At 39.3% G+C, this 27,175-nt stretch overlaps 1 protein-coding gene across 3 annotated transcripts in view; it reads right to left on the bottom strand.

The window, feature by feature from the left end:
* The window catches only part of chka (choline kinase alpha), a 78,595-nt gene extending 51,803 nt beyond the window's left edge, over positions 1-26,792 (bottom strand). For 2 of the 3 annotated variants that reach the window (XM_072466541.1, XM_072466543.1), the window contains exons 1-2: positions 26,044-26,792; positions 17,056-17,164 (exon numbers count right to left, since the gene is read on the bottom strand). In XM_072466541.1, coding sequence (XP_072322642.1) covers positions 17,056-17,164; positions 26,044-26,267 — 333 coding nt within the window. In that variant the 5' untranslated portion in view covers positions 26,268-26,792. The remainder of the gene's footprint in view (positions 1-17,055; positions 17,165-26,043) is intronic. The other variant, XM_072466542.1, reaches the window with a different exon arrangement.
* Positions 26,793-27,175: the final 383 nt, after the last annotated feature.

The raw sequence follows: 27,175 nt of genomic DNA, 5'->3' as shown, positions 1-27,175 counted from the left end.
TGGAAATGAGAATGAGAAAAACTAAATATTACACAAGCATTGTTTGTACTGTCATATAGGAGAAATTATTTTGCGAGCCTTTTAATGAAGTAGTTGAGATTTATTCAAATATGTAAGTGGGATGACACAGAAAAAAAAATCCTATTCATTTATCACCTCTGGAGGAGAAAGTTACGGGTGAGATTATAAATTAGAAACATTATAATAGGTGCAAGATATTGAGATGCTTTTCAATTCTGACAATTAATCGGTTGTGTCAATTCACAATATTCAGTAGCAATTGTAAACAGCAGTTACCCATGAACCCCACTGATCTGAGTAGCAATACAGATTCCCCATAGATGGAAAGGCTTTTAAATGCATAACGCCCTGGAAGCATGTTGTTAATTTTTTTGCCAAACATTCAGCACTAATGAAATTTGGGCATTATTTGGTTTTCCATGATTTACAAATAAAGCTATATTAAATGTAACCAGTCATCCATTATTCTTTGCATGCATAATGTTTTACCATGTTTAGCTTTTCCCTAGGTGGCACATTGCTTTTTACACAAAAAATATCTTTAATTCATACGTTCTCCTCTTTTCCTTACAACAGGGCGCATTTCTTTAACTTGCCGTCTGTCACCCTCAATTATTCTGACCGAGGCCACCAGGCACCCTGCTCCCAGGGCTCTACCAATGCCACTCTTGGGTCAGCTAAAGGAGCCACATGACAGCAGCCCAGGCTGACTTGCTCTACAATATAATTTCCCATTGGAAGGAAGTGTCATGCTTTCACTTGGCAGTTCTCCTCCCTCGAGATTGAGAACTCATGGTAAGGAATCACAGGTTAGGGCCTGGTATCTGACCGTTCTTTAACAAGTCAATGCATTCTTCTACATGGCCATCTGATTTTTTGAAGTTTCAAGACCGCAAGGCATTTTTTTGGGTGCTAAACCATACTGTACTGTCTGCTATCAAGCACATTCCAAAACCATTACGTAAGCCAGTTATACAAAAGCCTAAATAGAAATTACTTCCAAAATAAAAAACATTACAGTTGAGCAAATTTTTTTTTTTTTTTTTTTTAAATATAAAAACAGTGAACTTAAAAAAGTCCGATTTAAATAGAGACAAAAATTAATATAGTAGGATTGTTTACAACTGCAGAAGATGCTGCAACGTCAGAGATCAGATACTGTACCGTGAATCGTGTCTGTCACCTGGAAACCAGAGTGCTCAAGGCACGATCGCAAAGGCACGATCGCATGGGAGCCTGCAGCAGAGAACATATGCAAGTACAGCCAAGGTGGTATAGAACCCCCACAACAAACGCAACTCCACACATCAGACATTACGGCAAAGACTCGTCACAGATTGCGATCTGGTTTCTTTCACAACGGTAATTTTAAATGATATAATTTTACAAGATATATTAAAATCTATCAATATATTAACCAGCTGATTTTGCCTAGTCAGATTTCACCTGGTCATATTTCAATTCTTGAGGGATGGCCCATCACGTTAGATAGGACTAATTTGCAAATCCAGATGGCTTTTTGATGGTAAATTAACTGAATCCAAGTTGGTTTAAAATTGCATTACTAACATAAGCAGATGCGGCAAGTATAAGTCTGGACATCATGTCGTTTATTTGAAGATCAAATTTGTAAAAATATAAAATATTTGCTATATTATACAAAGAATTGCAGCCTTGCCATTGTATTGTTTTTGTTTATATTTTGTCATGTTCCAGGCAGATACAATTGATTCTTTCCAAGTATTTTTAACTTGAAAAAATAGAAAATAGTTCGCCACTGGACACTGCAGTTGGTTTGAATAGTGGAGCACAAGGGCACAAAACTACACAAGATGTTCAGGTTAGGGAGGTTGGCCATGAATTGTCCCTTAGTGGCCAAAATGCAAGTCAGGTAGAATTACGGGGTTACAGGGTTAGGGTGGGCGAGTGGGCCGCTCTTTTGGAGGGGTTGTGCAGATTTGATGGGCCGAATGGGCTCCTTCTGCACCATAGGGATTCTATGGATTCTAAGAGATGTTGCAACAGCAAAAGATTTACTATGTCATCTAAGCTGCTCCATTGTGCTTTCGTCTTTTCACTCACTATCCAAACAGCAATTTTCACATCTTTCATTTTCTATCCAGAGACCTGGTTCAGCAACACTACTACATTGACATGGAGTTTCTCCCAAGCCAATACAACTCTAGCATTGACCAGGTGACATGATAGAGGTGAAATAAATTTATGCTTTTTATCATGTTCCGTAAGATGGCATTAGTTAGAAATCTACAATGAAATGAATTTGGTTAACCATTTTAACTGCTGGCCATCAGAAGAGGGCTAGATTTACTTAGCAGTGCCTTAAAAGTTATAACTACACTTCATATTTTAGTACACTTGCCAATTCATACATTCTAGAAATTCACCATTTTTCCCACACCACACAAATATAATTAGGTTTAAAAGCTGTGCCAGAATTTAAAATATTTATCACAAATTTGTTGCAGACATTATGCAACTCAGAAGTAAAAGCTGACTTTGCATCATATAACCACTACATTCCTTTTTCGCTCTAACCTTTTGGCTTGCCGATTTTTCTCCCAAACATGTTTCTATAGGCACCAGGCTCTCTCAGATAGCATTGCCAAAATAGCTATTCTCATCATGTGCTAACGTAGCCATGAGTGTCAGCTGGCTATTTAGTGTGTGATACAGTTGAGATGGCCCAGTCATCATATGATGTTGAAGTTCAACTTCTAACTAAATCGTGGTCAGGAGCAGGAACCTACAGGTATAATCTCCTACCCGAAATCAGCTAACACTGCACAGATTTATGACTGAACCTGTGGTCTTCTGCTTTGCTTAACTTGCTATTCACTGGATAAACCTGCTGAGCCTTCAGGTGTGTCATTTGTTTTGTCAATTGTAATGTTATTTACCTGTACAGAATTATACAGTTAAAATAAAATTACCAGTTGAGTGTTGAGATCTACTGGAAACATAATTTATCTCATGACCTCCGGAATGACATAACTCACTCACCCTTTGGGAATGTTGATTAAGTCTCAGCACAGCTCTTTCCCAATCAGAAATCTTCTGCAAGTGCTCAACAAAAAAATGACTTTTTCATCCTAAACACAGACTGTAAGCACTGACAGCTTGCACAAATATTCTACAACTATCCCCATTTTAGATTTCAGCAATTAAAAGAGGTAAATTGATCATGACTGCCTTGGTTGCTACATACCAGCACTGGGATATATATTCTTAAAAGCAAAGTTTTACATTGCCTGACAAATCCAAATTTCATAAGGGGAGCTAGCTATATGCTTCCCAATGTCTCTCAACAGTGCTTGTTACCACATTTTAATGTTTCAAAGCAACCTGGAAGAAGATAATCTATACAGAAATATTTTATTCCTCAAGCAAAATTATAAAATTCTGCTTCATTGAGATCAGGAACATTGACCGCCATCCACTGAAAAGCAGGAGGGGTAATTCTATACAAACTCTTTTCTTCCAATTGGCTTCTAGCCAGCAGTCATAAAGCATTAAACAAGAGAACAAGAAGTTGTGGCGAGACACTGGCAAGTCGGACAAATATATCTAACATTTATGATCAACTCATTGGAATATTTTTACTATTTTTAAAAAATAAAGCAATAGCTCAACGAGGCACAGCACACAATGGAACTGATGATCATCTTTCATACTGGAAGATCAAGTATTTGAATACCAACTTGTCCTGTAGCATATACACAAAAAGTAAAAACCAATATATACACCTATGATTTTCACGAATAGGTTGACTTTTTTGGTTATTGGTTGAATTAATTACGTAGCATGATATTAATGATGACTATTATCACAAGTTTTTTTCAATTTAATTTTGAACCTTTATTGTTCCTGGAGATACTGGACCTTTAAGTATTAAGCAAAATCTACAAAAATCATGTACACAGCAAATTAAATATATTTTAGTTCAAACGTGGCCATTAGGAAACAGATTCGGATAAGCAGCCAGAACTGAAATTCTACATAAATCACAGTCAAGCATGTTCCTTTGACAATAAAAACAATACTATTTGCTCAAATTCAGTTTTGAATATTAGCTTTCCCTTATAAAGATTCAATATTTAGAAAAACAAAAGATATTCCATTTAAATAATAAAACTGAAACATTGCATTGAAAGTTCAATGGCATTTGCAGTTTCAGGAGCATTTGACTCAAGTCAAGGATTCCAGGTTAAATCCCACTTTCTGTGGAGATAGTTAACCTAATCCTGAATGAGAACACGAGAATGGGGTCATAATTGAAAGAGAAGCAAAAAAAAAAATCTTTATCACTACCCAGAAATTCGGAAAACGTGCATTTGGGCAATGGTTACGGCGAGATCAGACTCAGGGCAAACAAGCTGGTAGCTGGAACATGTTAACGGTTTAGAGGCATACCTGAATGAGGGCTGCCAGCGCCCACTGAACCGCCTGTATGAATCATTCAGGAGGTGGTTTTGGAACTGGTGAAAAAAGTTGCAGTTGTAATTCTGAAACCCCAGTATTTAGTAATCTCAATGTTGACATGGATTTTCACAACACAAGTTACAGAAAGAAAAAAATACTTTATAAATATTTTCAATAGAGCTGTTCTTTACTAATCAAAAACCAATCTTACGTTTGACTGCAAAACAAGTATTAGATGGAAGTCTAATACTCATTCTGAGACTTCAATAATGGATTATTTTACTGGCTCCAAAAGGGAAAAGGAAAAATATGATTATTAGGTTTGTAGAAGTGATCAAGTGACGGTAATTTGACACCATTGAACTCTGCTCTTCATTTATAATGCAAGACAGGGAAATCTATTCCTGACAAAATAACTAGCGTTTTGAATGTTGAGATAGAGTACTGGGGGTTGGGCCAGGTGGAGAGGGGACTCGGAAACAATGCAAGAAATTAAACAATTATTCGAAACAAGCGGTCTAGTGAATAAGCTGAGTCACCTCAAGTATGAGATTATAGCTATTACTGAAAAATGGTTTGCAGGAGAGATGGCAGCTTAACAGACCTGGTTACAGAAATTTGGGAAGCAACAAAGATGGGGCTAAAACATGACGGCAAATTTGCAATACTGGTTGCAGAAATAATTACATGTGTCAGAAGGGATAATATACTAGAAGAAGCATTAAATGAGGCCATAGAAAAACAAAATATGGGTTTAACCAAGGAACAAAAACAAAAAATGGGGCAATCACACTGCTGGAAGTATACAATAGATCCCGAGCAGCCAGGGAAGATAGAAGAGCTAATATTTCAGTTACTCTAAAAGTAACTGGGATAAAATCATTGTAAGGCTTACTGATATAAACTGGGAGGATGCAGAATTCTTAATTTAATTCAGGAGCACTCTTTTTTAAGCCATTGCATTGCAAGCACAAGAGATCAGACAATTCTGATCTTAGGGAATGAAGCTGGGAAGGGTGATCAGTGGTAAGCATTTTACTGATAGTGACGGTAATTCAGTTGATTTGTCGGTTGTAGGAAAAAGGATAACAAAACAAGAGTAAGAGTAAAAGTTTTCAAATCTAAAATTCCAGCATTTTGTTTTTATTCATGAATTGTTTTTATTTCAGATTTCCAGAATCTGCAGCACTTTTTCTTTTATTTTACTAAGTTTTCAATTGGGAAAAAGCCAATCGATTTTACGAAGCCTAAATGTGATTTGCAAAACTTGATTGGAAATTGTCACTTGGAAGGTAAATCCAAGCCAGTTTAGTGGGTGGAATTGGAGGGAGAGGATAGAGCTCCCACAAAGGAACAAGGTGGGGCATCCAAATCTGGACCCTCCTGGATATCAAAGAGTCAGAAACACTTGTGGCAAATACTGGAAGCTCAATGCTTCAGAAAGTTTAAAAGAAATTAAAATGGAAATTAGGAAAGCATAAAATATTGGGCAGTGCAAAAGCAAAAAAGACAGATACATAAAAAGCAAGACGAATGACTAAAGAAAGAGTAGGGCCTGGATTTTTGTAACAGCAAAGAGCCACTTTGTTCCAAAAATGGCAGAGGAGCCAAAAGTCTGGTTCCCCATGGGATTGTTTAAATCAGACATAGGTTTAAAAATGTCAAAAGGAATGGTCACTTTTTAAATATGTCACAAGTAACTGTCAAAGTATTAAAACTCCTGCCCTTTATAAAAATAAAATTTTAAAAATCTTTTTAAATCGCTTGCTATTTCACGGACTGTTGACATAAGCCTGAGGGTTGTCATTACTGAATTTGTCCAACGTGACTGATTTCACAACTTCCATTTTCACAATGAAGCACCTTCTAGTTTACTGTTCAATTAACAGCTACAAGTGGTTATAGACTTTTGAAAAGGGGCTATAAAGTCCATTGTTTTTAATAAAAGGATTAACCATTGAATGAAATGTTTGTTTTTATAATGGTTGTCATTGAAGAAATGTAAATGTACTGAATTATTTATACGAATGAGTGTCTTTTTTAAAGAAGTCTGCAAGATACCTCAAACTATATTATTTAATCTCAGCATGGGTCCCGAGGTCTGCCTATGGTGGATACTAGGCAAGCTTGCATGGAGGGTGCCAAAAGTGGTATGGGAGGGGGGGGGGGGGATTGGTTAGCATGTATTGGCACCTAGTGGGCAAGGGGCTATATGGGACCATGTGGGGTGGGTAGCAAGGCATAGGTTATCATGAAAGTGGGTAGAAGGCATAAGGTGGGATGTATAGGGAATTGGGTGTGTAGAGTGGAGCGAGAGCTTGAGGGGCTGTTTTTTGTTTTATTGCTTTAAAAACCATTAACCAAGGCAGGCCTTCCATCCATCCCGCAGCCTCCATATTGCTCCTATTTTCATCCAACTACCCGATCCAACATTCTGGGGCACTTACTCCCAGGTTGGGTTTGCAGAGCTGGCAATTGTCCCAACTCTGTGGTCTCAACCTGTAAATGAAAATTCAGGCCGGGGGCTTAATGGAGACCAAAATGTGACCTATATTTGGAGGCAGAGGCTGGGGGCTTTGTGCACAATGAATACTTTACATCTGTAAACAGAACAGGGAATGAAGTTTGAGTCTAATAGGGAATGGCTAAGAAGCTTGCAGATGATACAGCATTGGCCGCATGGTTGATAGTGAGTAACAAAGCTGTTATAGACTGCAGGACGATAACAATGAACTGGTCAGGTGGACAGAAAAGTGACAAGCGGAACACAAGTGCAAGGTGATGCATTTGGTGAGGGCAAACAAAGGCAAGTGAATAAACAATAAATTATAGCATACTGAGACGTATAAAGGAACAGAGGGATCTTTGGAGTGCAAGTCCACAAGATCCTTAAGGTAGCAGGACAGGTAATTAAAGATGGTTAAGACATATGGCATACATTCACCCCATTTCCACTTGTGCTTTTTAAAAAACCTCCTTTCTATTCACCGCACCTTTCCAATATCCAGTACAAGATAAGCAGAAATTTCTCCCATTAAATATTGGAAAGGCTGAAGCTATTGTCTATGGCCCCTGCTTAAAACTCCATCCCCTAGCTACCGACTCCATTTCTCTCCTTGGCAGCAGTCAAGTCTTTCCCTGTTCACAACCCGTGTATCAAATTTGACCTAGAGATTAGCTGCCACCTACATTTTTGTGCCATCAATAATATTGCCATTTTCACCTCCATTACTGCACCCATCTCAATGCATCTGCTACGGAATCCCTCATTCATGCCTTTATTACCTCTAGACTTCACTAGCCAAGGCAGTTTTGCCTGGCCTCCTACATTATAACCTCCATAAACTTGAAGTCATTCAAAATGCTGTTGCCCTAACTCGCACCAAATCCCATTCACCCATCACCCCTGTGCTCGTTTGTCAAGCAACAACTTGATTTTAAAATACTCGTGGCGTTTTCAAATTTCCCCAAATCTCGTCCTTCCTATCCCTGTAATCTCCTCCAACCACACACCCCTCGTTATCTGCACTCTTCTAATTCTGGCCTCTTGGGCATACCAAATTTTCGTCAATCTGCCCTTGGTGGTTTAGCCTTCAGTTAGCTAGACTCTTAAGCTCTGCAATACCTTCCCAAAACCTCTATACCTCGCCTTCCTCCTTTAAGCCCACCTCCTTGACCATGTTTTTGGTCATCTGACCTACTATCGCCTTATGTGGCTTGGTATCATATTTTATACTCTTATGCTCCTGTGAATAACCTCGAGATGTTTTAATAAGGTGCTACATAAATTTGTTATTGTAATTGGTCAAGACATAATTGAGCAAGAAGGTTCTGCTGGAATTGTATAAAGCACTAATTAGACCACAGCTAGACGACAGAGTACAGTTCCGATCATTACAAGGATCCAATTGCACTAGAGAGGATACAGAGGAGATTTAAGAGGATATTGCCAGGAATGAAGAGTTTGGAACAACTGTATAGGTTGCACTTGTTTCTTTTGGCAGAGGATGCTGAAGGGAGATTTACCTGGGGTGTATAAATTCTAAGTGGCCTATATAGAGTGTATAAGAAGGACCTATTCCCTTGACAGAGGAGATCATAACCAGGCTGGAATAAATTTAAAAAATAATTGGCACAAGGATTAGAGGGGAACAGAGGAGAAATGTTTTCATTCAGAGGTTGGATGGGGTCGGAAACTCATTGGGTGAAAGAGTGGGTAGAGGAAGGAACCCTTATTGAATGAAAATAAAGTTCTTAGAAATGCACCTCAAGGACTGTAACCCGCAAAGCTATATAGACCAAGAGCTGGAAAGTGGGATTAGATGAGACAGTATGGGTCGAATGGCCACCTTCTGTGCCATACATTTCCAATGTTTTTTTTTTAAATTTGAACCTTCTAAGCCCAATTTTACACAAGTTTCAGTACATTTTGCATAATTGCTCAACTTAGTAGACACTCCAACAATGTAAGCATGTATTATATATAATTAGAAAAATAATTAAGTCATTTCCGTACCTTTTTTCAAAACATAAAAAGGTCATCTTTCTCTACCTTCTCATACCAATCAATACCACTGAATGACTAAAAGTACTGGTTGGCACTTTGCTCCTATGCCTCCTCCATACTCAGATTGGTTGCGTAGTAATGGATGACGAGGCCAGGAGTAGGAGGCAAATATTTGGTCACAGCCCCTTAAAGTTTCCTTTCCTCTGGACAACCATTTTGTTTCCAATTTACACCTTCCTAAACACAGCAACTAAGACCAGATATTTACTGAAAAGAAATATGGAGAAAGTATACATCTTTTTTTTTTTTTTAAAAAAGGCTGCATCATACTGCAATCACCCGGTTTTCAATTTTGCATGATACAAATCAAAAGGAATGTGCAGTTTGAACTGCAGCATGTATGTGACATGCCAAGTCTTGGCACATGAAGTTCGGAAACTATCCAGAAGTTCTGCAAAAATATTATTTTTAAAACAAAGATATTTTGTAGAATACTTACTGCATCATTCTGTAGAGAATGCAATCAGGAGATCAGCATAAAATATAATCTACAGCTGTATTAACAAAGTTTGTGCACATTGACTGACTTGCTTTTATTTTACTGTCAGTTTCATTTGATCACAGCAAACATTAGCAAAACTGAAAGTAGGTCTGTTAACAAATTGAAAAGCTGAATGTTGGTTTGAAGAATTTTAACTACTCAATTTTTAAATTGTAGATTAACCAACCTCGATTTATTCTAATGACACAGCTTCAGTAACTTAGTATCATTGTCATCAATTTTGTATTTAATTTCGAAGGAATTTCTAGCACGAGTTCTCAAAGAACACCTCCTTAAAAGTTTCCACAAATATGACTAAAAACATAACTATTATTTCAGTAGGCCTATGCATGAATTGTCAGCTATTTTGGACAATTGCAGAGGAACAAGTCTTTATTTGGACTTCCTCACACTTTGGCTAGGGCAGACTGTCCAAATTTTTGAAGCAATTTTGAGTAAATTTAAACGGATTCGTTAAATTCCTGAAAACTAAAAGGTCTGTTAAGGTTGTTTGGGGTATGTTGTAACACCAGTTTATTTCAGCTTTCTTATTAGTACTGTCATGAGGAACAATATAATAGATTTAGAATAAAGCTTCAGGGTATGGAAACTTCACTTGGTCGTATGATTGACTCTCTCTCTCTGCCTCCTCCCCCACAGATGGAAGTGTTTTCTCTAGTGCATGTGTGTTTTTGTTGGCAAGGTCCAATCTAAATGACAAACAGGAGCTCTTAAGTGTTCAGAAGAACTAAGTTGCAGCAGTCTCATAAATTAATTTTAGATCCTAAGAAAAAATTTAGTTTTTAATTCAGCTTTTCTCGGTGGGTGTGAAGCTGCTGAACAAGTTAAGGTTTCCAATGAACATGCATGTTATTTCAAACTCAAAATTCATATACATTGCTAGAATGTATCTGAATAAATTAACAGCATGATTTTTTACAAAAGGTGCAGAATGAATAAATAAGTGGCAGTGGACATACAGATCTGGCATTTTGACTCTGACAACTCACATTTAAAAATGTTATCAATGACTATTCAAAGATAATCAGTAGTAAATATTTAAACTGCTCTAGCGTACTGCAATACAAGAACCTCAGCTTTCCAATGTGGGCATTGTGTGGACTATAAAAATCTTCAACCACAGAGAATGAACATAGAACATACAGTGCAGAAGGAGGCCATTCGGCCCATCAAGTCTGCACCAGCCCACTTAAGCCCTCACTTCCACCCTGTCCCCGTAACCCCTCCTAACCTTTTTGGTCACGAAGGGCAATTTATCATGGCCAATCCACCTAACCTGCACGTCTTTGGACTGTGGGAGGAAACCCCGCAGACACTGGGAGTACATGCAGACTCCACACAGACAGTGACCCCGCGGGGAATCGAGCCTGGGATCCTGGCGCTGTTAAGCCACAGTGCTATCCACTTGTGCTGCCCAAGTGAAACAATGAAGTAAAATGCCATAAGTATTTCTTCCAAGTTAATTATTAATCCCCATACATTTTTTAGATGGCATTGGTAAGAATTTTAAGATACAGTTGTTTCACTTTTAAATTGTAATTTACAAGAAGAATGTCAAAGTTACTTTAACTTTTAGTTTCATGGTCTTCTTAATTCTTAGCGAACTAAATAAGGCACTGGCTAGAATCAGAGAATGGAGACTGTAGCCCATTTGAACAAAAAAAAAACAGTATAAACAGGTGACAATAGATTATTATTTTTTTAATTCAGAGTACCCAATTCTTTTTTCCCCACTAATTAAAGGGGCAATTTAGTGTGGCCAAACCCCTATCCTCCACATCTTTTTGGGTTGTGGGGCGAGACCCACACAGACACGGGGAGAATGTGACCTAGGGCCAGAATCAAAACCGGGACCTCAGCCCCGTGAGGCAGCAGTGCTAACTATTGTGCCGTCCTGGGTGACAATAAATTAATCCCTCATCAATATTCAGTTATTTCAAACTATCAGAGGAAATAAGAATTATCAGCAAAGATGTTGCTGTATTCTGTATAATACTTTTAACAGGAAAACAAAAAACGTGTTTAATTTGTGCTTGACACGCTTAGGCAAGGATAGATAGAAATAGAGCTCTGAAATAAATGCCAACATCTACTTAAAAGATGCAAAAGGCTTGCTGAAAAATGCCTAAAAATTTGTTAATTATTTCTGTTTGACATTTTGCTGTACACAATTCTTATAAGGATTGTACAAATGAAAATAATGTTGGTACATGACAGTGAAAAAAACTTGACATACAGAATCAAAACCTGGAGTTTTAATTGCCTTCAAAACAAACTTAATGAGTTAGCCACCACTTGGATCCAACATCCACAGGTTTATGCTAATAAATTGCATTCAGTTCTGGCCCAGCACCTCAGGAGTAATATATTGACATTGGAGATGGGTGCCACAGATTCACCTGAATGATATTGGGGTTGAAAAGGCTGAATTATGAAGACAGGTTATAGAAGACTAGGCCTGCATTCATTTAATTAAAACAGGTTAAGGGATCTAATCAAAAGATATTTAAGCCGATTAAAAGATTCGCTGTTCAGATATTTCCTCTGGTGGGGGAGTCCAGAGCAAGAGGGCTTAAGCTCAAAATTGGTCTTTCAGGGACGATTTGCACTGTCACTGCTATACAAAACATTCAGCACTTGTGTTTTTGCTAATTGATAAACAGAAATCACAGTAAATTTACACACTCTCACAAACACACGTTTACTGGCTTACTAATAATCGAGGGAGCAGTATCAAAATTCTTCATGAACTGTGGGGAAAATCATCAGCATGTTAATTATTTTGATCACCCTAAAGTAAGTGGGATTGGAGAGGATCATAGTTTTGAACCTCATTTTGATAAAAACGTGGATTTAACATTTCTTAATGTCATTAAACATTAATTGAAAATGCGCCATTCGGAGTCCACATCATCACATTAAAAACAGCAGTTTACCAAATTACACTTTCCACTTACTTCAGTGAGCAGACTATCAAAAGTTTTAAAGAAAATGGTGCTCGTGTTCTACTCAGTGGTATAAAGGATTAAATGTTCGTTTTTAAGTTGCCGAAGAAGCTTTGCTACACCTCAGGGTATGATCCACAGAAAAATATTTTTCTGTTCAATAATTTCAATATAGAATTCTTACCGTCATCCTAGTGCAATAAATATTCTGGTGCCATGTTTTTAAAGGCAGGATTTGTTTTTAAAAAGTGCAGTTGCAGTTGTACTCCCAGTCCCACCACTTTGTTCGAAGGTTGAAACTAAGCCGCTTTTCTTCCCCTCCTTCCAGCCCCCAAATATTACCTCTTCTGCATGATTTTGGCAACGTTATTTTTTTTAAATATATTTAGTGCATTTAGATGGGCCACGCTATTTTACATGGTGGATGTGGTTGTTTGATCGCTTCATTAAGTGAAGTTAAACTTTTAAAATATTGATCCCATCTATATATGACATTCCATTTGATGAAAGATATTGCAATCGTATGTAAAATAGTTGCTACAAAATGGACAACGATAGTTGATGATTTAGTCTTCTAACTGGATGCTTCAATTTTTGAAAATGTGTACATGCCCATTCCATTGATTAAATTTTTTCCTGATTATGAATGTCATAAATGTTAGGGTATCAACACATGCAGCTACCAAAAAACAAGCCATTATTGAAAATCATCATAAAGTACACATTATTGAAGGTATGTAATGCTTTCAAAGGTAATGTTAATGTGGTAATTTGAAGCAAAGCAGCTAATTTTTCAATAATTCCTTCGTAGATTCATAAAAGGCATCAAGTCAAAAAAAGAAAATCAAGATTAATTTGCCACAAAGATCTATTAGCTACATGGGGAAATTTGGGATGCTCTCCCCCAAGTGGCTGTAGATGCTGAATTAATTTCGTGACAGTGACAGATTTTTGCTAGGCAAAGGTTTCAAGTACGGAACAAAGTTGGATGAATGGAGTTGAGGGACAGATCAGCCATAATCTAACTGAATAGCAGAATAGGTTTGGGAGTCTGAATAACCTGCTTGTGTCTATTACAGAATTACTACCAAAATAATTGAGATATTTATAAATAATGAGGTCTGGGGTAATCACATTAAAATCATAGAATTTACAGTGCAGGAGGCCATTCGGCCCATCAAGTCTGCACTTGGAAAGAGCACCCTACTTAGACCCAAGCTTCCACCCTATCCCGGTTACCTGACCTAACCTTTTTGGACACTAAGGGGCAATTTAGCGTGGCCAATCCGCCTAACCTGCACATCTTTGGACTGTGGGAAGAAACTGGAGCCCACGGAGACACGGGGAGAAAGTGCAAACTCCACTCAGACAGACACCCGAGGCCAGAATTGAACCTGGGACCCTGGAGCTATGAGGCAGCAGTGCTAACCACTGTGCCGCAATTGTAAGATCTTGTAAAATGGTACTTCTATTTCTGTGGAGTATATGAGAACGGTCTTGTGAATGTAGCACAGGCAGTTATTTTTGCAGTCCACCAAAGTTAGATGCAATAGAAACAATAATAAATTTGGATGGATAGCTCCTTTGGTGGTCAACCTTACATTGAGCAAATTTATGTTTTCACTTTGGAACAGATGTGCATGCTGAACGCACATTTCAGGAGGCCCCAAGTTCTCATTTACATATTCTCAAACATGGACACTCCACCCCAGGACATAAAAGATGAAAAATTACCAAGCGACATCGGTCTCAGCTTTACTCAGCAAGACCACCTCTGTATTACATCAAATCATCAAACAGAGAATCAGGAGTGACATGACTTGCGAACAGTGCACCAGATTGTCAACCTGCACTTCTGTCAGATGAGGTTCGAGTGGAGCGCCGCTGATTTTACGTTTGCTTCTCTTACTGGTCAACAAATAGTAAGTATAGCTAGCTGGTTGCAAGATAGGAAGCCAAGAAGAGGGTATGGGGTACCTACACTCAGTGGCAAAAGAGGAAGAGTGGGTCATACAAGGATCAATCCTGGGCCCTGCTGTTCACTACGCATATTAACAATTCAGACTTTGGAATGAAAAAGTACAAATTTCTAAATTTGTGGACAATGCTAAATGGGAGGGATGGTCAACATGGAGGTGGACTACAATACATTACAAGGTTTCCAAAATGAATAAATATGAGTATTAAATGAATATCAACATTTTGGTAAGAAAAATAAGGAAGTCACCTATCACTTGTAAAATAAATCTAAATGAGGTAGTTAAGCAAAGGGATCTCGGACTACAAATACACAGATCACTGTGAATTCTGACTAGGGTCAATAAGTCCATAAGAAAAACAAATCAAACCCTAGGGTCCTTTCGGGGGGGGGGGGCAGAATTGAAAAAGCAGAGAAGTTATGATAAACCTTGATGGAACTTTTGTTAATCTACACTTGGGAGTACTGCATACAGTTCCAAGCACCATATTATGGTAAGGATACAAGGTACTGGAGAATATGTAATGGACGACACCATAAATGCACGGATATACATATCCAGAAAGGATGAACAAATTGGATCTCTTATCTCAAAAATTTAAAGCGGAGGGGTGACCTAATAATTATGACCAATTAAACAGTGTAAGGGCAGGAATTTCCAGCCTCCCCCACAGCAGTCTTCCCAGCGGTGGTACCGGTTCACCATTGGCCACCGGCAGAATCAGCTGGCTCCACCGATGCTCATGTCTTGTGTGGCTCACCCATCCAACAACCAGGGAACCCTGCCTGGAAGGCTCCACCCCACTTCTACTTGTGGGGAAGTGAAAAACTGGAGGCCGTCACTGTAAGTCACCAAGATATCAAATAGGGAATTCAGTAGAAACTTTTTTAAAACCAGAGGATTGTGAGAATGTGGAATACCCCATCCCAGAAAGTGGTGGAGGTGAATAATTAGATGCATTTAAAGGGAGGGTAGGTATGCCTATGAGGGAGAAGGTAACATAGGGTTATTCTAATAGAATTAAATGAGAAAGGCTGAGAGTTAGCTCATATGCAGCATTAACGCCATCATGGATTAGTTAGATAATGGCCTGCCTCCGTACTGTATATTCTATGTAAATCTATGCATGCTCAGGAAAAGAGGGATAAAAGAAAAACGAAGATTATATTTTGCAAGATCATTTTTACAATGATTAGTGCAAAGTCCATCCAATCACGACTTGAAAATAATTTCTTGTTTTATCACAAGCACGGTTTTAATTTGAGCCATGAAATGGCTTTTCTGTGACAAGTTAATTACAACAACCAGAAACTGTTCAATGTATTATATTTGTGTGTATAAATAAGACAATTGTCCCATTATCATTGCTTCCATCAGTAATGTACAGGGATAAATTAGGATCTGTGTGCATTATTGTATCTGTGGTGATCTGCAGATCATTTACCCTACAAGAGGAACATTCAAAATTGTCTCAAATGACAAATAACATTAGTTGCTGATTGCATGACAAACACTGTAAGTTAAGGCAATTTGCACTCCTTGTAATGATTAACTACGATAGTCATACACAACGGTCACCAGGTGAAAGGAACTTAGAAGATTAAATTGTCTTTGATCTTTTCCCTCTTCACATGTCCAATAATAAGTACACTACCACAAATTTTTAGAACACTCAGCATAAAGTTCAATAGAGCTCTGACGTATAAGTGTAGAATCCTACCTTTTGATCATGTGTAACAGGTGATTCTTCTAAACTCTTAAGTATTTGTTTACGGTTCTGTTCTAAAGAACATGAACTAAACCAAACAGTTCTATCGCAACGACCTGATGTTTGCAAAGCCAATAAGTGACATGTCTAGCAGTTTACAGTATTGAAAAGGAAATATTTTTAAAATGGATTTTCCTTTATATGCACTTTCATGATTAATGTTTCAGTAATCTGCTGGGAAACAGGTCATTTTCAGTTGCACCTTTTCTGAAAAGAAGCAGATTTCTTATTAGCTACTATATTTCTCAATTCCAGTGAACTACTAAATGATTCATTAAGCTTTACATCAATCTAGATTGCCATTTACTCTATTCTACACTGGATAAATATTCTGTCACACAAAATTACTAATCTGCATTATTTTTCTCTGCAAACTGGAAAATTCAAATCTTTAATTATGAAAGAAATTTTAAGCATCTCAAATGTATTACATCCACTGTTTTCTGATTCTGCTTATATTGTAGATTAAACGAGAACTGTAGCTCAGTATATTTTGTTTTATTTACAAGAAATTTCAACAACGAGAAGCATTTGTACCAATTTATTGGGTAAAACACATTTACTCTTGCTCAGAGCAAAGCAAGATTAGTGCAATTTTAACACCATATTTTAAAACTTTATTGTTGATGCAGAACGGTTTCGATTCACATGGAGACACGTTAATAAACATTAAGTTAATAGAAATGGTGCTCAAAATGAAAATGCTTATTCAATCAAATTGTTTATTTCATTACAATTTCTCACTAATTCCTAATATTTAATGGAGACATCTTTAGCTCTCAGACAGACGTACATCATAAATGAACATCCCACATCGGGAAACACAGTCTCACCTGAAGAATTGCACCATACAATCGAAGGAGAACACACCGTGGTTCATCCTTTATACAGCTTTTAGTATCAGGCAATGAGCATTGAAAAAGTAGATTACTAAGACCACCCCTGCAAAATAAGAAAGAAAATATTACAAAAATAGAATACAAAACCAAAAATAGAATGTTTGAAGATTTGCAGCCAAATCAGTTATAAATCATTTGGAAGGCCAAGAAATATTATTTAATGGTTCAGAATTCAGATCTTGCCTTACAGATATTCTCATAGGTACAGCAACACTAGCCGTTCCTATAAGTGGCCTAAGTATTTTGGGGTAGTTTCTCCCACAGTTGCTTTGGTTATTTTCAATGAAATGTGACCCACACGAATAATCACAATTATAAATTTATATTAAAATGATAAACTATGATCGCTCTCATTCATTTTAAGATCTTCAGGCAGCACGGTGGCGCAGTGGTTAGCATTGCTGCCTCACGGTGCCGAGGTCCCAGTTTCAATCCCGGCTCTGGGTCACTGCCTGTGTGGAGTTTGCACATTCTCCCCGTGTTTGCGTGGGTCTCACTCCCACAACCCAAAGATGTGCAGGGTACGTAGATTGGCCATGCTAAATTGCCCCTTAATTGGAAAAAATGAATAGGGTATTCTAAATTTAAATTTTTTTAAAAGTCTTTCTTTTCTTATAAATTTTCTGACCTCGATCTTCTTTGTTTACTCACTGGTGTGCATATAAACCAGAACGGAATAACTCCGGTTGACAAGAATCTTCTCAGTCCTTCCTGAAAAGTCTTAACGTTTGACCACAAGTGTCTGTGATTGGTTAACATAATTACCATTCTTTTAATTTGTAAAAATGAAGATTCATTCTGAATTTTCTTTTCTTTTTAAAATTGTCCCGAATTTATAAATGTGTAAAAAAAAACTATTTCAATCAAATTTGTCCAACCATTCTATTTTATTTAAATGTGACGTGTCATGTTTCTCCTCAGTTTTCTTTGAGAGAAAAGACCCAGGATAGTTAATCTTACTTCAAAACATTATTCCCTTAACTTATGGGATCAACTATGTAGATTCTTGAAATTGAAAAATTGCATGCATTATTCAAAATTCAATCTCACCAGGGCCAATTAGCTTTATAAAATTAACTCTTTGGATTTCTACCCCTTGCAATGCATTCCAAAATTATATGGGCTGTTTTAGAAAACATAGCCTGGGAACTTTGTGGTGGTGTAGCAATCATTTGCAATCCATTTTAATACGCTTATTCTGTCTCATGGGCTCATACCTACTTCTAGGGTTTTTTTTGAAAAATGTTTTTTAGTTTTTCAACAAAGAGGGACATTGTCTCAAAGAATGCAGAACCTGACAAGTCTGGGCATGCACAGAACATGTGGGTATGGTTGACCAAGCTTCCCTGACACCGTTCACATTAGTCTTCCACCTTCAGGAAGACTCTGCTCATTCCGGTTCTGGTTAGGTGCACTCTGTGCACCACTTTCAGCTCCATTAGGCTTAGCCTTTCGCATGTGGAGGTGGAGTTAACTCTGTTCAATGCTTTGCTCCAGATGTTCCACCCTATTTCAATCCCTAGAGCTTCCTCCCATTTTTATCTCGTCTCATCCAATGGGGAGTGTGCTTTCACACCTACTTTTAGGAGTGTTAAATGACATTTAAAACCTTGCCATTTTCCCGTAACAGCCTCCCCGAACAGGCGCCGGAATGTGGTGACTAGGGGCTTTCCACAGTAACTTCATTTGAAGCCTACTTGTTACAATAAGCAATTTTCATTTCATTTCATTTTCACCTGAGGAAGGAGCAGCGCTCCGAAAGCTAGTGACATCGAAACAAACCTGTTGGACTTTAACCTGGTGTTGTAAGACTTCTTACTGTGCTCACCCCAGTCCAACGCCGGCATCTCCACATCATTTAAAACCTGGGTAGATAGCAACAGCTCTTCCCCATCTACCAAGTCCATCATCTCCTCAAAGAAATGCAAAGAGTTAGCCATAGCTACCCCCACTCCTAAAATCACACTCGCCCTCTGATTAGCTCATACCCCTCAAGATACTCCTTTATTATCCGTCATGATACTTTTCCAACAGTGGAATAAAGCTAACAATTTGGTGGTTCTGCCCTTGCCTCTTTCTGAGCAGAAAGGTGGCGTTTGCTACTTCTAGAGCTCACTGCCATTTGGCCTGTGAGAAAGGAACTCTTGAAAATGTGCATTAGAGGAACAGCAATTGTCTGAGCCAATTCCTTTGGAACCAGGAATAAATGTTCTTTTTTGGTACCCCAGTACTGCTCAACAACTAAATGTAATTAAAATTTGTCTGTTGGCTGCACAATAATTATTTGAAATGCTAACAGATACAAATCAAAAGGTTGGGGAATTAGACAATGTTTATTATCTTCTAGTTATTGAACTATCAAGGAAGTTTTATTCCAAGGAAAGTGACTGATACGTACAAACTGGGTACGATGCAATTTCACATATTGGCAGCTGTTAAAAGCAAACGGACAACGTGTCGGGAGGTCACTCTTCACACCTTATTTACTTCAGTGTACAAATTAACATCCCAATTCCCTTTACCATTGAGAAGAATTAATTTGGATAGTTCAGTGCACCCACTTTAGTATCAAATGCATACATATATCATTATGCAGCAATCTTGTGGTCTGCATTTTCCCACTGCCTACTCCATATGGGAAAGTTAAGAGAGGATAAATGGAGTTATATCCAATGTGACAGGCTGGAGATGCAGAAAAAATACTAAGAAGTTTTGGAAATCGTGCCTTTTTAAGACAGATTATGTATTTAAATCTAATATTGTGTGGTTTTAGTTTCTTACCATTTTATGTGTATAACTTTATGTATATCGTGGGCTGATATCTGAAGAAGTCATATTGGACTCGAAATGTTAACTCTTGCTCCCTGTTTGTAGTCAATTAGGCCAAGGGGAGGGGGGCAACCTTCAGAGGGACCAGACACCAACAAAAAGGGAGAGGGGGGGGGGGGGTTAAAAGGGTGACGCGACACCCCCCACCCACCCCCACCCTGGGCCAGACCGAAAGTTTGTAATTACAGACAACTAAGAACAAGCTACCACAATGTAACACGAGTCGCTACACTACCCAACCATGTACAGGATTGATGAACCAGTGAATTAAAAAAAACACGCCTGATAGCAAGGGGAGGGGGATCTCTGGGAAGGAGGAGCTGGGATTAGGACGCTAATTCAAATGCAGGGCTTCTGTAAATTGTTAACTAATGTGTGCAGATTTGTTTGTTATTTTTGTTGTGTATAAAAAGAAAAAACTAATGAAAACATTTTTTTTTAAAGCTTCTCTCTCCAGAGTGTCAGTGCATATTCAATGGGCCAAATGCCCTCCTTCTGCACTGTAGGGATTCGGTGGATGACCAGCATCTGCAGCATTCTTCTTTAATTAAAAAAAAATTGGTATCCACAGTGTTTTCCCAGAATTCAGAAGTAACTGGTGGTTCTGTGGCTTGCAAAATGCGTTAGATTACAGGTTGCAATTCAAAGGAGACTTGGCATTCTTACGAAAACTATCTCTATTGTGATTGCAAGGGGGAAAAAAAGCACTGGGAGAAAACCTGAACTGTTACAATGTTCAAATATAGTTTCTGACCTTCTCCAAAAGAACTCATGTTTCGAATTTGACCATGCTTAAAAAAGTGAATGCTCCGCTTCTGAAAGAAAAGACTCTGGCAAATGTGTCACAACTTGATGCAATTTTTTTGTGATCTGAAAACCTGGTAGTGTGAAGTCTGGATTAACACAAGTGATGTTTTGAAGCATTCGCAACAACCAATTACAATATATTTCAAGCTTTCTGTGCCCCCCCCCCCGTATTGAGCAATTCAACGCTGCAAGCATTCTGTGTTACATGGTGCTACAATGTATTCTGCAAAACATGGATATTATACACCCCATAGCCATACCTGGTAATTTTCTAACGTGAATGTTTCCACTTACCAGAGTCGTGATTTTTATGTTGGATCGCAGAAAACTAGTGGTACTTGGGAGGGTTAAATTATTAGAACAGATTGCCTAAAGCTGGCATTTATTCCCTGGAGTATAGAATATTGAGGATGAATATGTTATTGAGGTGTTCATAATGTTAAACAAGATTTCATAGGATAGATATTGAGAAACTATTTTCTTGGGTGGCAAAATCAACCTTAATGTTATAGAGCTAGGTCATGCAAAAGCAAAATCAAGGAGTCCTTTTCCGCACAAAGAGAGCAGAAATTTGCAACTTTCCCCACCAAATTGATGCAAACTCTACTACAAAGTGGAGCTCTCAAGACAGATTTCTTTTTTTGGCGGCGGCGGCGGGGAAGGTGGCAACGGTATTCCGGGATTGGGAATAAAAGGTGAGAAAATGACACCAAGTTGCAGATGAGCCACAATCTAGCTGAAAAGCCGAACGAGCCCAAGGAGCTGAATGGTCCATTCCTGCTTTCCTGCAACCAGGCTGATGCATCTGTTAATTTACTTGCCGCAAAGACAATCACATGAGTTTTATGCAATATATTTACTTTACTTACACTTCAAATCTGGGTGGAATGTTTTACTCCAAATCAAATGAGACTAATTAACTCCAATCATTTGTATTTATAATTGGATTGAATGGATAAACTTTAAAATTGACATCAAATAAGCATCCCGTCTCATAGAAATTGGCTTCAAGTGGAATACATTCTGAACACCCAAGCATTCTAGCCAAATGGGTTGAACCTGACCGGGGGTAGAACTGAGTTTCTGGCAGGGCATTTTGTAACTGCCTTTGGGGAGGTTTGAAACTACCTCGGCAGGGACGTGCAAACCAAGAGGTAATATGAGAGAGGAATGCCAAGGTGCACAGAATATTGGTAAAGATAGGTAACACTAACGTAGGGGGTAGTAAGTTAACAGGTAGGGTCAGAGAAAAAGAGAACAGGCTGAATTCTCTGTCGTCAGGATTCTCCATTTTGCCGGCAGCCCGGGGGTTTCCCGACAGAGTGCGGCTGCCCCACAATGGGAAACCTCATTGACCAGCCAGCGAAAGAGAGAATCCCGACGACATGCCGCAACAGAAATCTGCATTTAGGTGAATGCACAGATGTGGTAAATAAGATTGGCGAATTACAGACAAGATTGCCATGTGGAAATATGATTGTAGCTATAACGAAAACGTGGCTCAAAGGACAGGATTGGGCGTTAAATATTCCTGACACAAGTTGTTCAGGAAAGACAGGAAATGAAGAAAAGGAGGAGTGGCAATATTTATTAAGGAGAGCATTGTAGTGCTAGTGAAAGGTGACACCCCAGAAGTCAAGGACTGAATTTATTTGGCTAAAGCTGAGGAACAGAAGAGGTGCAATTACATTGCTCAGTGTAGTGTGTAGGCCACAAACTAATGGGAAGGATATAAAGGAACAAATGTGCAAGGAAATTACAGAGGTGCAAAAATTATAGAGTACTTAAGGGACTTTAATTATCCAAATATAGACTTGTACCGTATTAATGTAAAAGAGCAGAGAAGGGCAGGTTGTGTTCAGGAAATTTTTCAGCAGTTTGTTTTCAGTCCAATGAGAAAGAGACACTGCTAGAGTCAGTTCTTGAAAATGAGCCTGGCAGTAAAATATTCAGGGGGCAGTGGTCATTGGATCATAAAGCTGAGGCTATGGAAAATGACAAGGAACAAGCCAGAGTAAGAATAATTAACTGGAAGAAAGCCAATTTTGAGGGGCTGAGAACAGATCTGGCTGAATAAACTGGAGTCAAAAGGTTGGCAGGAAAAATGGTACCTGATCAATCGATTATCTTCAAAGAGGAGCTAATTTGGGCACAGTCAAGGTATATTCCCTCAAAAAGGAAAACGGTAGGGCAAACAAATCCAGGGCTCCCTGGATGACAAGGGAGATAAAAATTAAGATAAAGAAGTGGTGTGCTTATGACAGATGTCAGGTGGAAACTAGAATTGAGAACCAAGTTGAATGCAGATGGCTCGGAGAGCAGATGGAGGAGGCAATAAGAGAAGCAAAAGGGAGAGTATGAAAAGAGACTGGCAGCTAACATAAAAGGGAATCCCAAAGTCTACCAGCACCATATAAACAGTTTAAGGGTGGGAAGAGGAGGGATGATGAGGGACCAAAAATTGAATTTACATATCAGCAGAGGGCATAGCTGGTGTACTAAATTAGTACTTTGCATCTGTCTTTATCAAGGAAGATGATGCTACCCAGGCCATGGTCAAATAATTCAGACACTAGAAGGACTTAAAATTTAAAAAGGAGGTATTGGATAGGCTATTTGTACTTAAACGGTTGATAAGGCATTGGGACCAGATGAAAAGCATGCAAGAAAGGAGAGTGGAAATTGCAGAGGTAGTGTTCATAATTTTTCAGTCTTCCTTAGGCTGGGTACTTCCCAAGGTCTGGAAAATTGCAAACATCACACCCTGGGTGAAGCCACAAAACTATTAATCAGTTTAACTTTGGTGGTGGGAAACATCTAGAAACAATACTTTGAGACTAAGTTAATAGTCACATGGACAAACGTGGGCTGATTAAGGAAAGCCAGCATGGGTTTCACAAGGAAAAATCATGTTCAACTAACTTGAAGTTCTTTGAAGAGGTAACGGAGAGGGTTGATGAGGACAATGTGGTGTACATGGACTTCCAAAAGGCGGCTGATACCATGCCGCGCAACAGACTTGAGCAAAGTTTAGCTCATGGAACAAAAGGACCAGTAGCAACATGGAAATGAAATTGTTTCCTGCTACTGGGCCAGAGGCTAGTTAATGGACATTTTTCAGGCTGGGGGAAGGTTTGTAGTGTGTTGGAACCCTCACTTTTCCTGATACATAGAACATAGAACGATACAGTGCAGTACAGGCCCTTCGGCCCACGATGTTGCACCGAAACAAAAGTCATCTAACCTACACTATGCCATTATCATCCATATGTTTATCCAATAAACTTTTAAATGCCCTCAATGTTGGAGAATTCACTACTGTTGCAGGTAGGGCATTCCACGGCCTCACTACTCTTTGCGTAAAGAACCTACCTCTGACCTCTGTCCTATATCTATTACCCCTCAGTTTAAAGCTATGTCCCCTTGTGCCAGCCATTTCCATCCACGGGAGAAGGCTCTCACTGTCCACCCTATTTAACCCCCTGATCATTTTGTATGCCTCTATTAAGTCTCCTCTTAACCTTCTTCTCTCCAATGAAAACAACCTCAAGTCCATCAGCCTTTCCTCATAAGATTTTCCCTCCATACCAGGCAACATCCTGGTAAATCTCCTCTGCACCCGCTCCAAAGCCTCCACGTCCTTCCTATAATAATAATAATAATAATTCATTTTGGCAGCAAAAACATGGAGAGACAGTATAAAATGGGGGTAAAACGCTAAAGGGGGTGAAGGGTATCTCAGTGAATCTGCATATTAGTCATTGAAAGTGGCAGGTCCAGGGGAAGAGAACAGTCAATAAAGCCTACAGTATTCTGGGTTTTATTAATAGGGGCATAAGTGTAAAAGAGCAAGGAGCTGATGTTGAATTACTATAACTGGTTCAGCTTTAGCTGGAGTATTGCATCCAGTTCTGGGCACCACACTTTAGGAAAGACATGAAGGAACTCAAGAGAATGCAGAAAAGATTCAACAGAATGGTGCTTCCTAGGATGAGAAAATTTAGTTAAGAAGATAGATTGAAGAGGATTGCTTTCCTTGAGAGAAATGTAGGCAAAGAGGTGATTTGATAGAGAAATTCAAAATCCCGAGGGGCCTGGATGGCACGGTGGCAAAGTGGTTAGCACTGCTGCCTCACAACGTCAGGGACCCGGGTTCAATTCCACCCGTGGGTGTCTGTGGAGTTTGCACATTCTCCCCGTGTCTGCGTGGGTCTCTTCCGGGTGCTCCGCTTTCCTCTCACGGCCCCAAAGATGTGCAGGTCAACGAGGGTCACGGGGGGGGGGGGGGGGGGGAGAAGAGTTCTTTCGGAGGGTCAGTGCAGACACAATGGGCCGAATGGCCTCCTTCTTCACTGTAGGGATTCTATGGATTAGCAGATGGGGAGAAACCATTTCTATTGATGAAAGGATTGAGAACGAAGGGTGGGGGGGGTCACAGATTTAGAATAAACAGTTAAAAAAAAGCAACGTTAATAGGAGGAAAAGCTAAATAAAAAAACGCAGTAAGTGGTTCAGGAATGTGGAATGCTCTGCCCGCGTCTGGTGGAGGAAGGTGCAATCGAAGCTCAGACCGTTATCCGAACGGGAGGGATTGTGGAAGGTTACGGAATGGGGTGTAGGCGGAGATGCAGCAGACCACGATGGGCCCCCAAGTGGCTTCCTTCTCCGTTGCACCAATTCGGCGATTGTGACAAGAAACCTGCTGGGTCCAAAAAAAACCCCAACCCCTTTCTCGGTAAATCCGAACTGGCTTCATTCTGTGTCGTTCCACCCATTCCCTGCACGATCCGACTTAGCATTTGGAACTGTCGGTCATTAAAAAAAAAAATCCAACATTTTTCTTCCCCCCCCCCCCCCCCCCCCCCAATTTCCTTCAACCATTTGGGACTTATCGGAAGCCTTACCGACCCTTCTAGGTTTTCCTTTCATTGAGCACTTTGCTACTGGGGGGGGGGGGGGGGGGAAATAAATCACAACTATCCAGATTGGAGGGGAGGGGGTAAACATGGAATGAAAATTATTGACCGGATTATGCTGCAGCTCTTTTTTTTTTTGGATCCTTCACCCCCCCCCACGACGTCTCTTCTGCAGGATGTCGCATCGCCTCCATTTTTATTCAACACGTTTTTTAAAAAAAAGATTTCGTGGCCCCGAAGTGTCTTCAGATTCAAGACTACTCCCATTTTTTTTTCAAACGCCACCAAGAAGAAGAAAAAAAATCAGAAACAATTCCGTCAACACTGAAGGAAATAAACATATTTTAAAAGCACACACACACGCACAAACCTTATGATGCTAATTTGAAATTCATCCTCGGACACGGTTTTCCAAGCACCTCGAAGGAACTCTTTGCACCAAAGATAAGCTTTATGCTTGACTTGGGGCTCGGGCGCGTCTTGTCTTCCCGCTTTGTATTCCGTGCTCTCTTCGTGCTGAACGCGGATGCCGTTCTGTGCGATTAGCAGTCCCATCCCAAGAGTGTCCACCGCGCTGGAGAATTTGGTTTTCATTTATATCGACGGAAAAGAATAAAAAAATTGCAATTATCACGTTAGCGCGGTTTTTCTGGAGAGGAAAAAAAAAGGACTCCCCTTCTCACGGTTTTGAATGAATCCCCTCCCCTCGCTCTTTACTCCAGCAACAAAAGGTTTTTTTTTGCCTCCACAGCTAGAAGACAAAGGGAGGGAGAAAGAGGAGAGAAAGAGAGAGGGGTAAGAGAAAGAAAATAAATCAAAGTCTATTAAAACAACCACACCTTAAAAGCCCGGTATCTCTGCGAAAGAGGGGAGGGGATCAATATCTTAAAATTATTTCTTTTGAAGTGTCAAAAAATATAATTTTAATATATAGATATAATTAAATGCAAACGTCGGCTGATAAATCTACAGGTCTTGAATTTCTCAGTGATGGCTTAAAGTTAATAGCTGCAAATAATAATAGTGGACGTCTTCCACTTGTTTTAAAAACAAAATCCCCTTGCACAGACTAACAGCTCCGAAGGCACCACTCAGTTGTGCCGCTGTGAGGATGTGCAGTCAATATAACACACTCATGACGTCTTTACCAACAAGCGCAAGAAATGTGATTGGAAATGCAAGCCTGCCTCCGCCCCCATGCTGTCCAATGGGCCTACAGCAGTGACACCCTCAGCTCAGGCCCGGTACAATCGCTCGTCATCCATTCCGCACAAGGCCTTTTCTGCCCCAATCGTTTCTTGCTCTGAAAACTGCACTCACTCAATGCCCTCCTTTCCCCTGGCGGAGGCCCCACAGAGTTTTTAACCCAGAGTCCCGCAACAGCAACGGGTCCCCTCGCTTTATTTTTCGTTGGGGGTTTTGATTTGGGATGTGCATTTATAGTAATAATCTTTATTATTGTCACAAGTAGGCTTACATTAACACTGCACTGAAGTTACTGT

The sequence above is a fragment of the Scyliorhinus torazame genome, chromosome 10 (assembly GCF_047496885.1).
Source record: "Scyliorhinus torazame isolate Kashiwa2021f chromosome 10, sScyTor2.1, whole genome shotgun sequence".
Lineage (NCBI taxonomy): Eukaryota > Metazoa > Chordata > Chondrichthyes > Carcharhiniformes > Scyliorhinidae > Scyliorhinus > Scyliorhinus torazame.
This window is presented reverse-complemented; position numbering and strand designations above follow the sequence as displayed.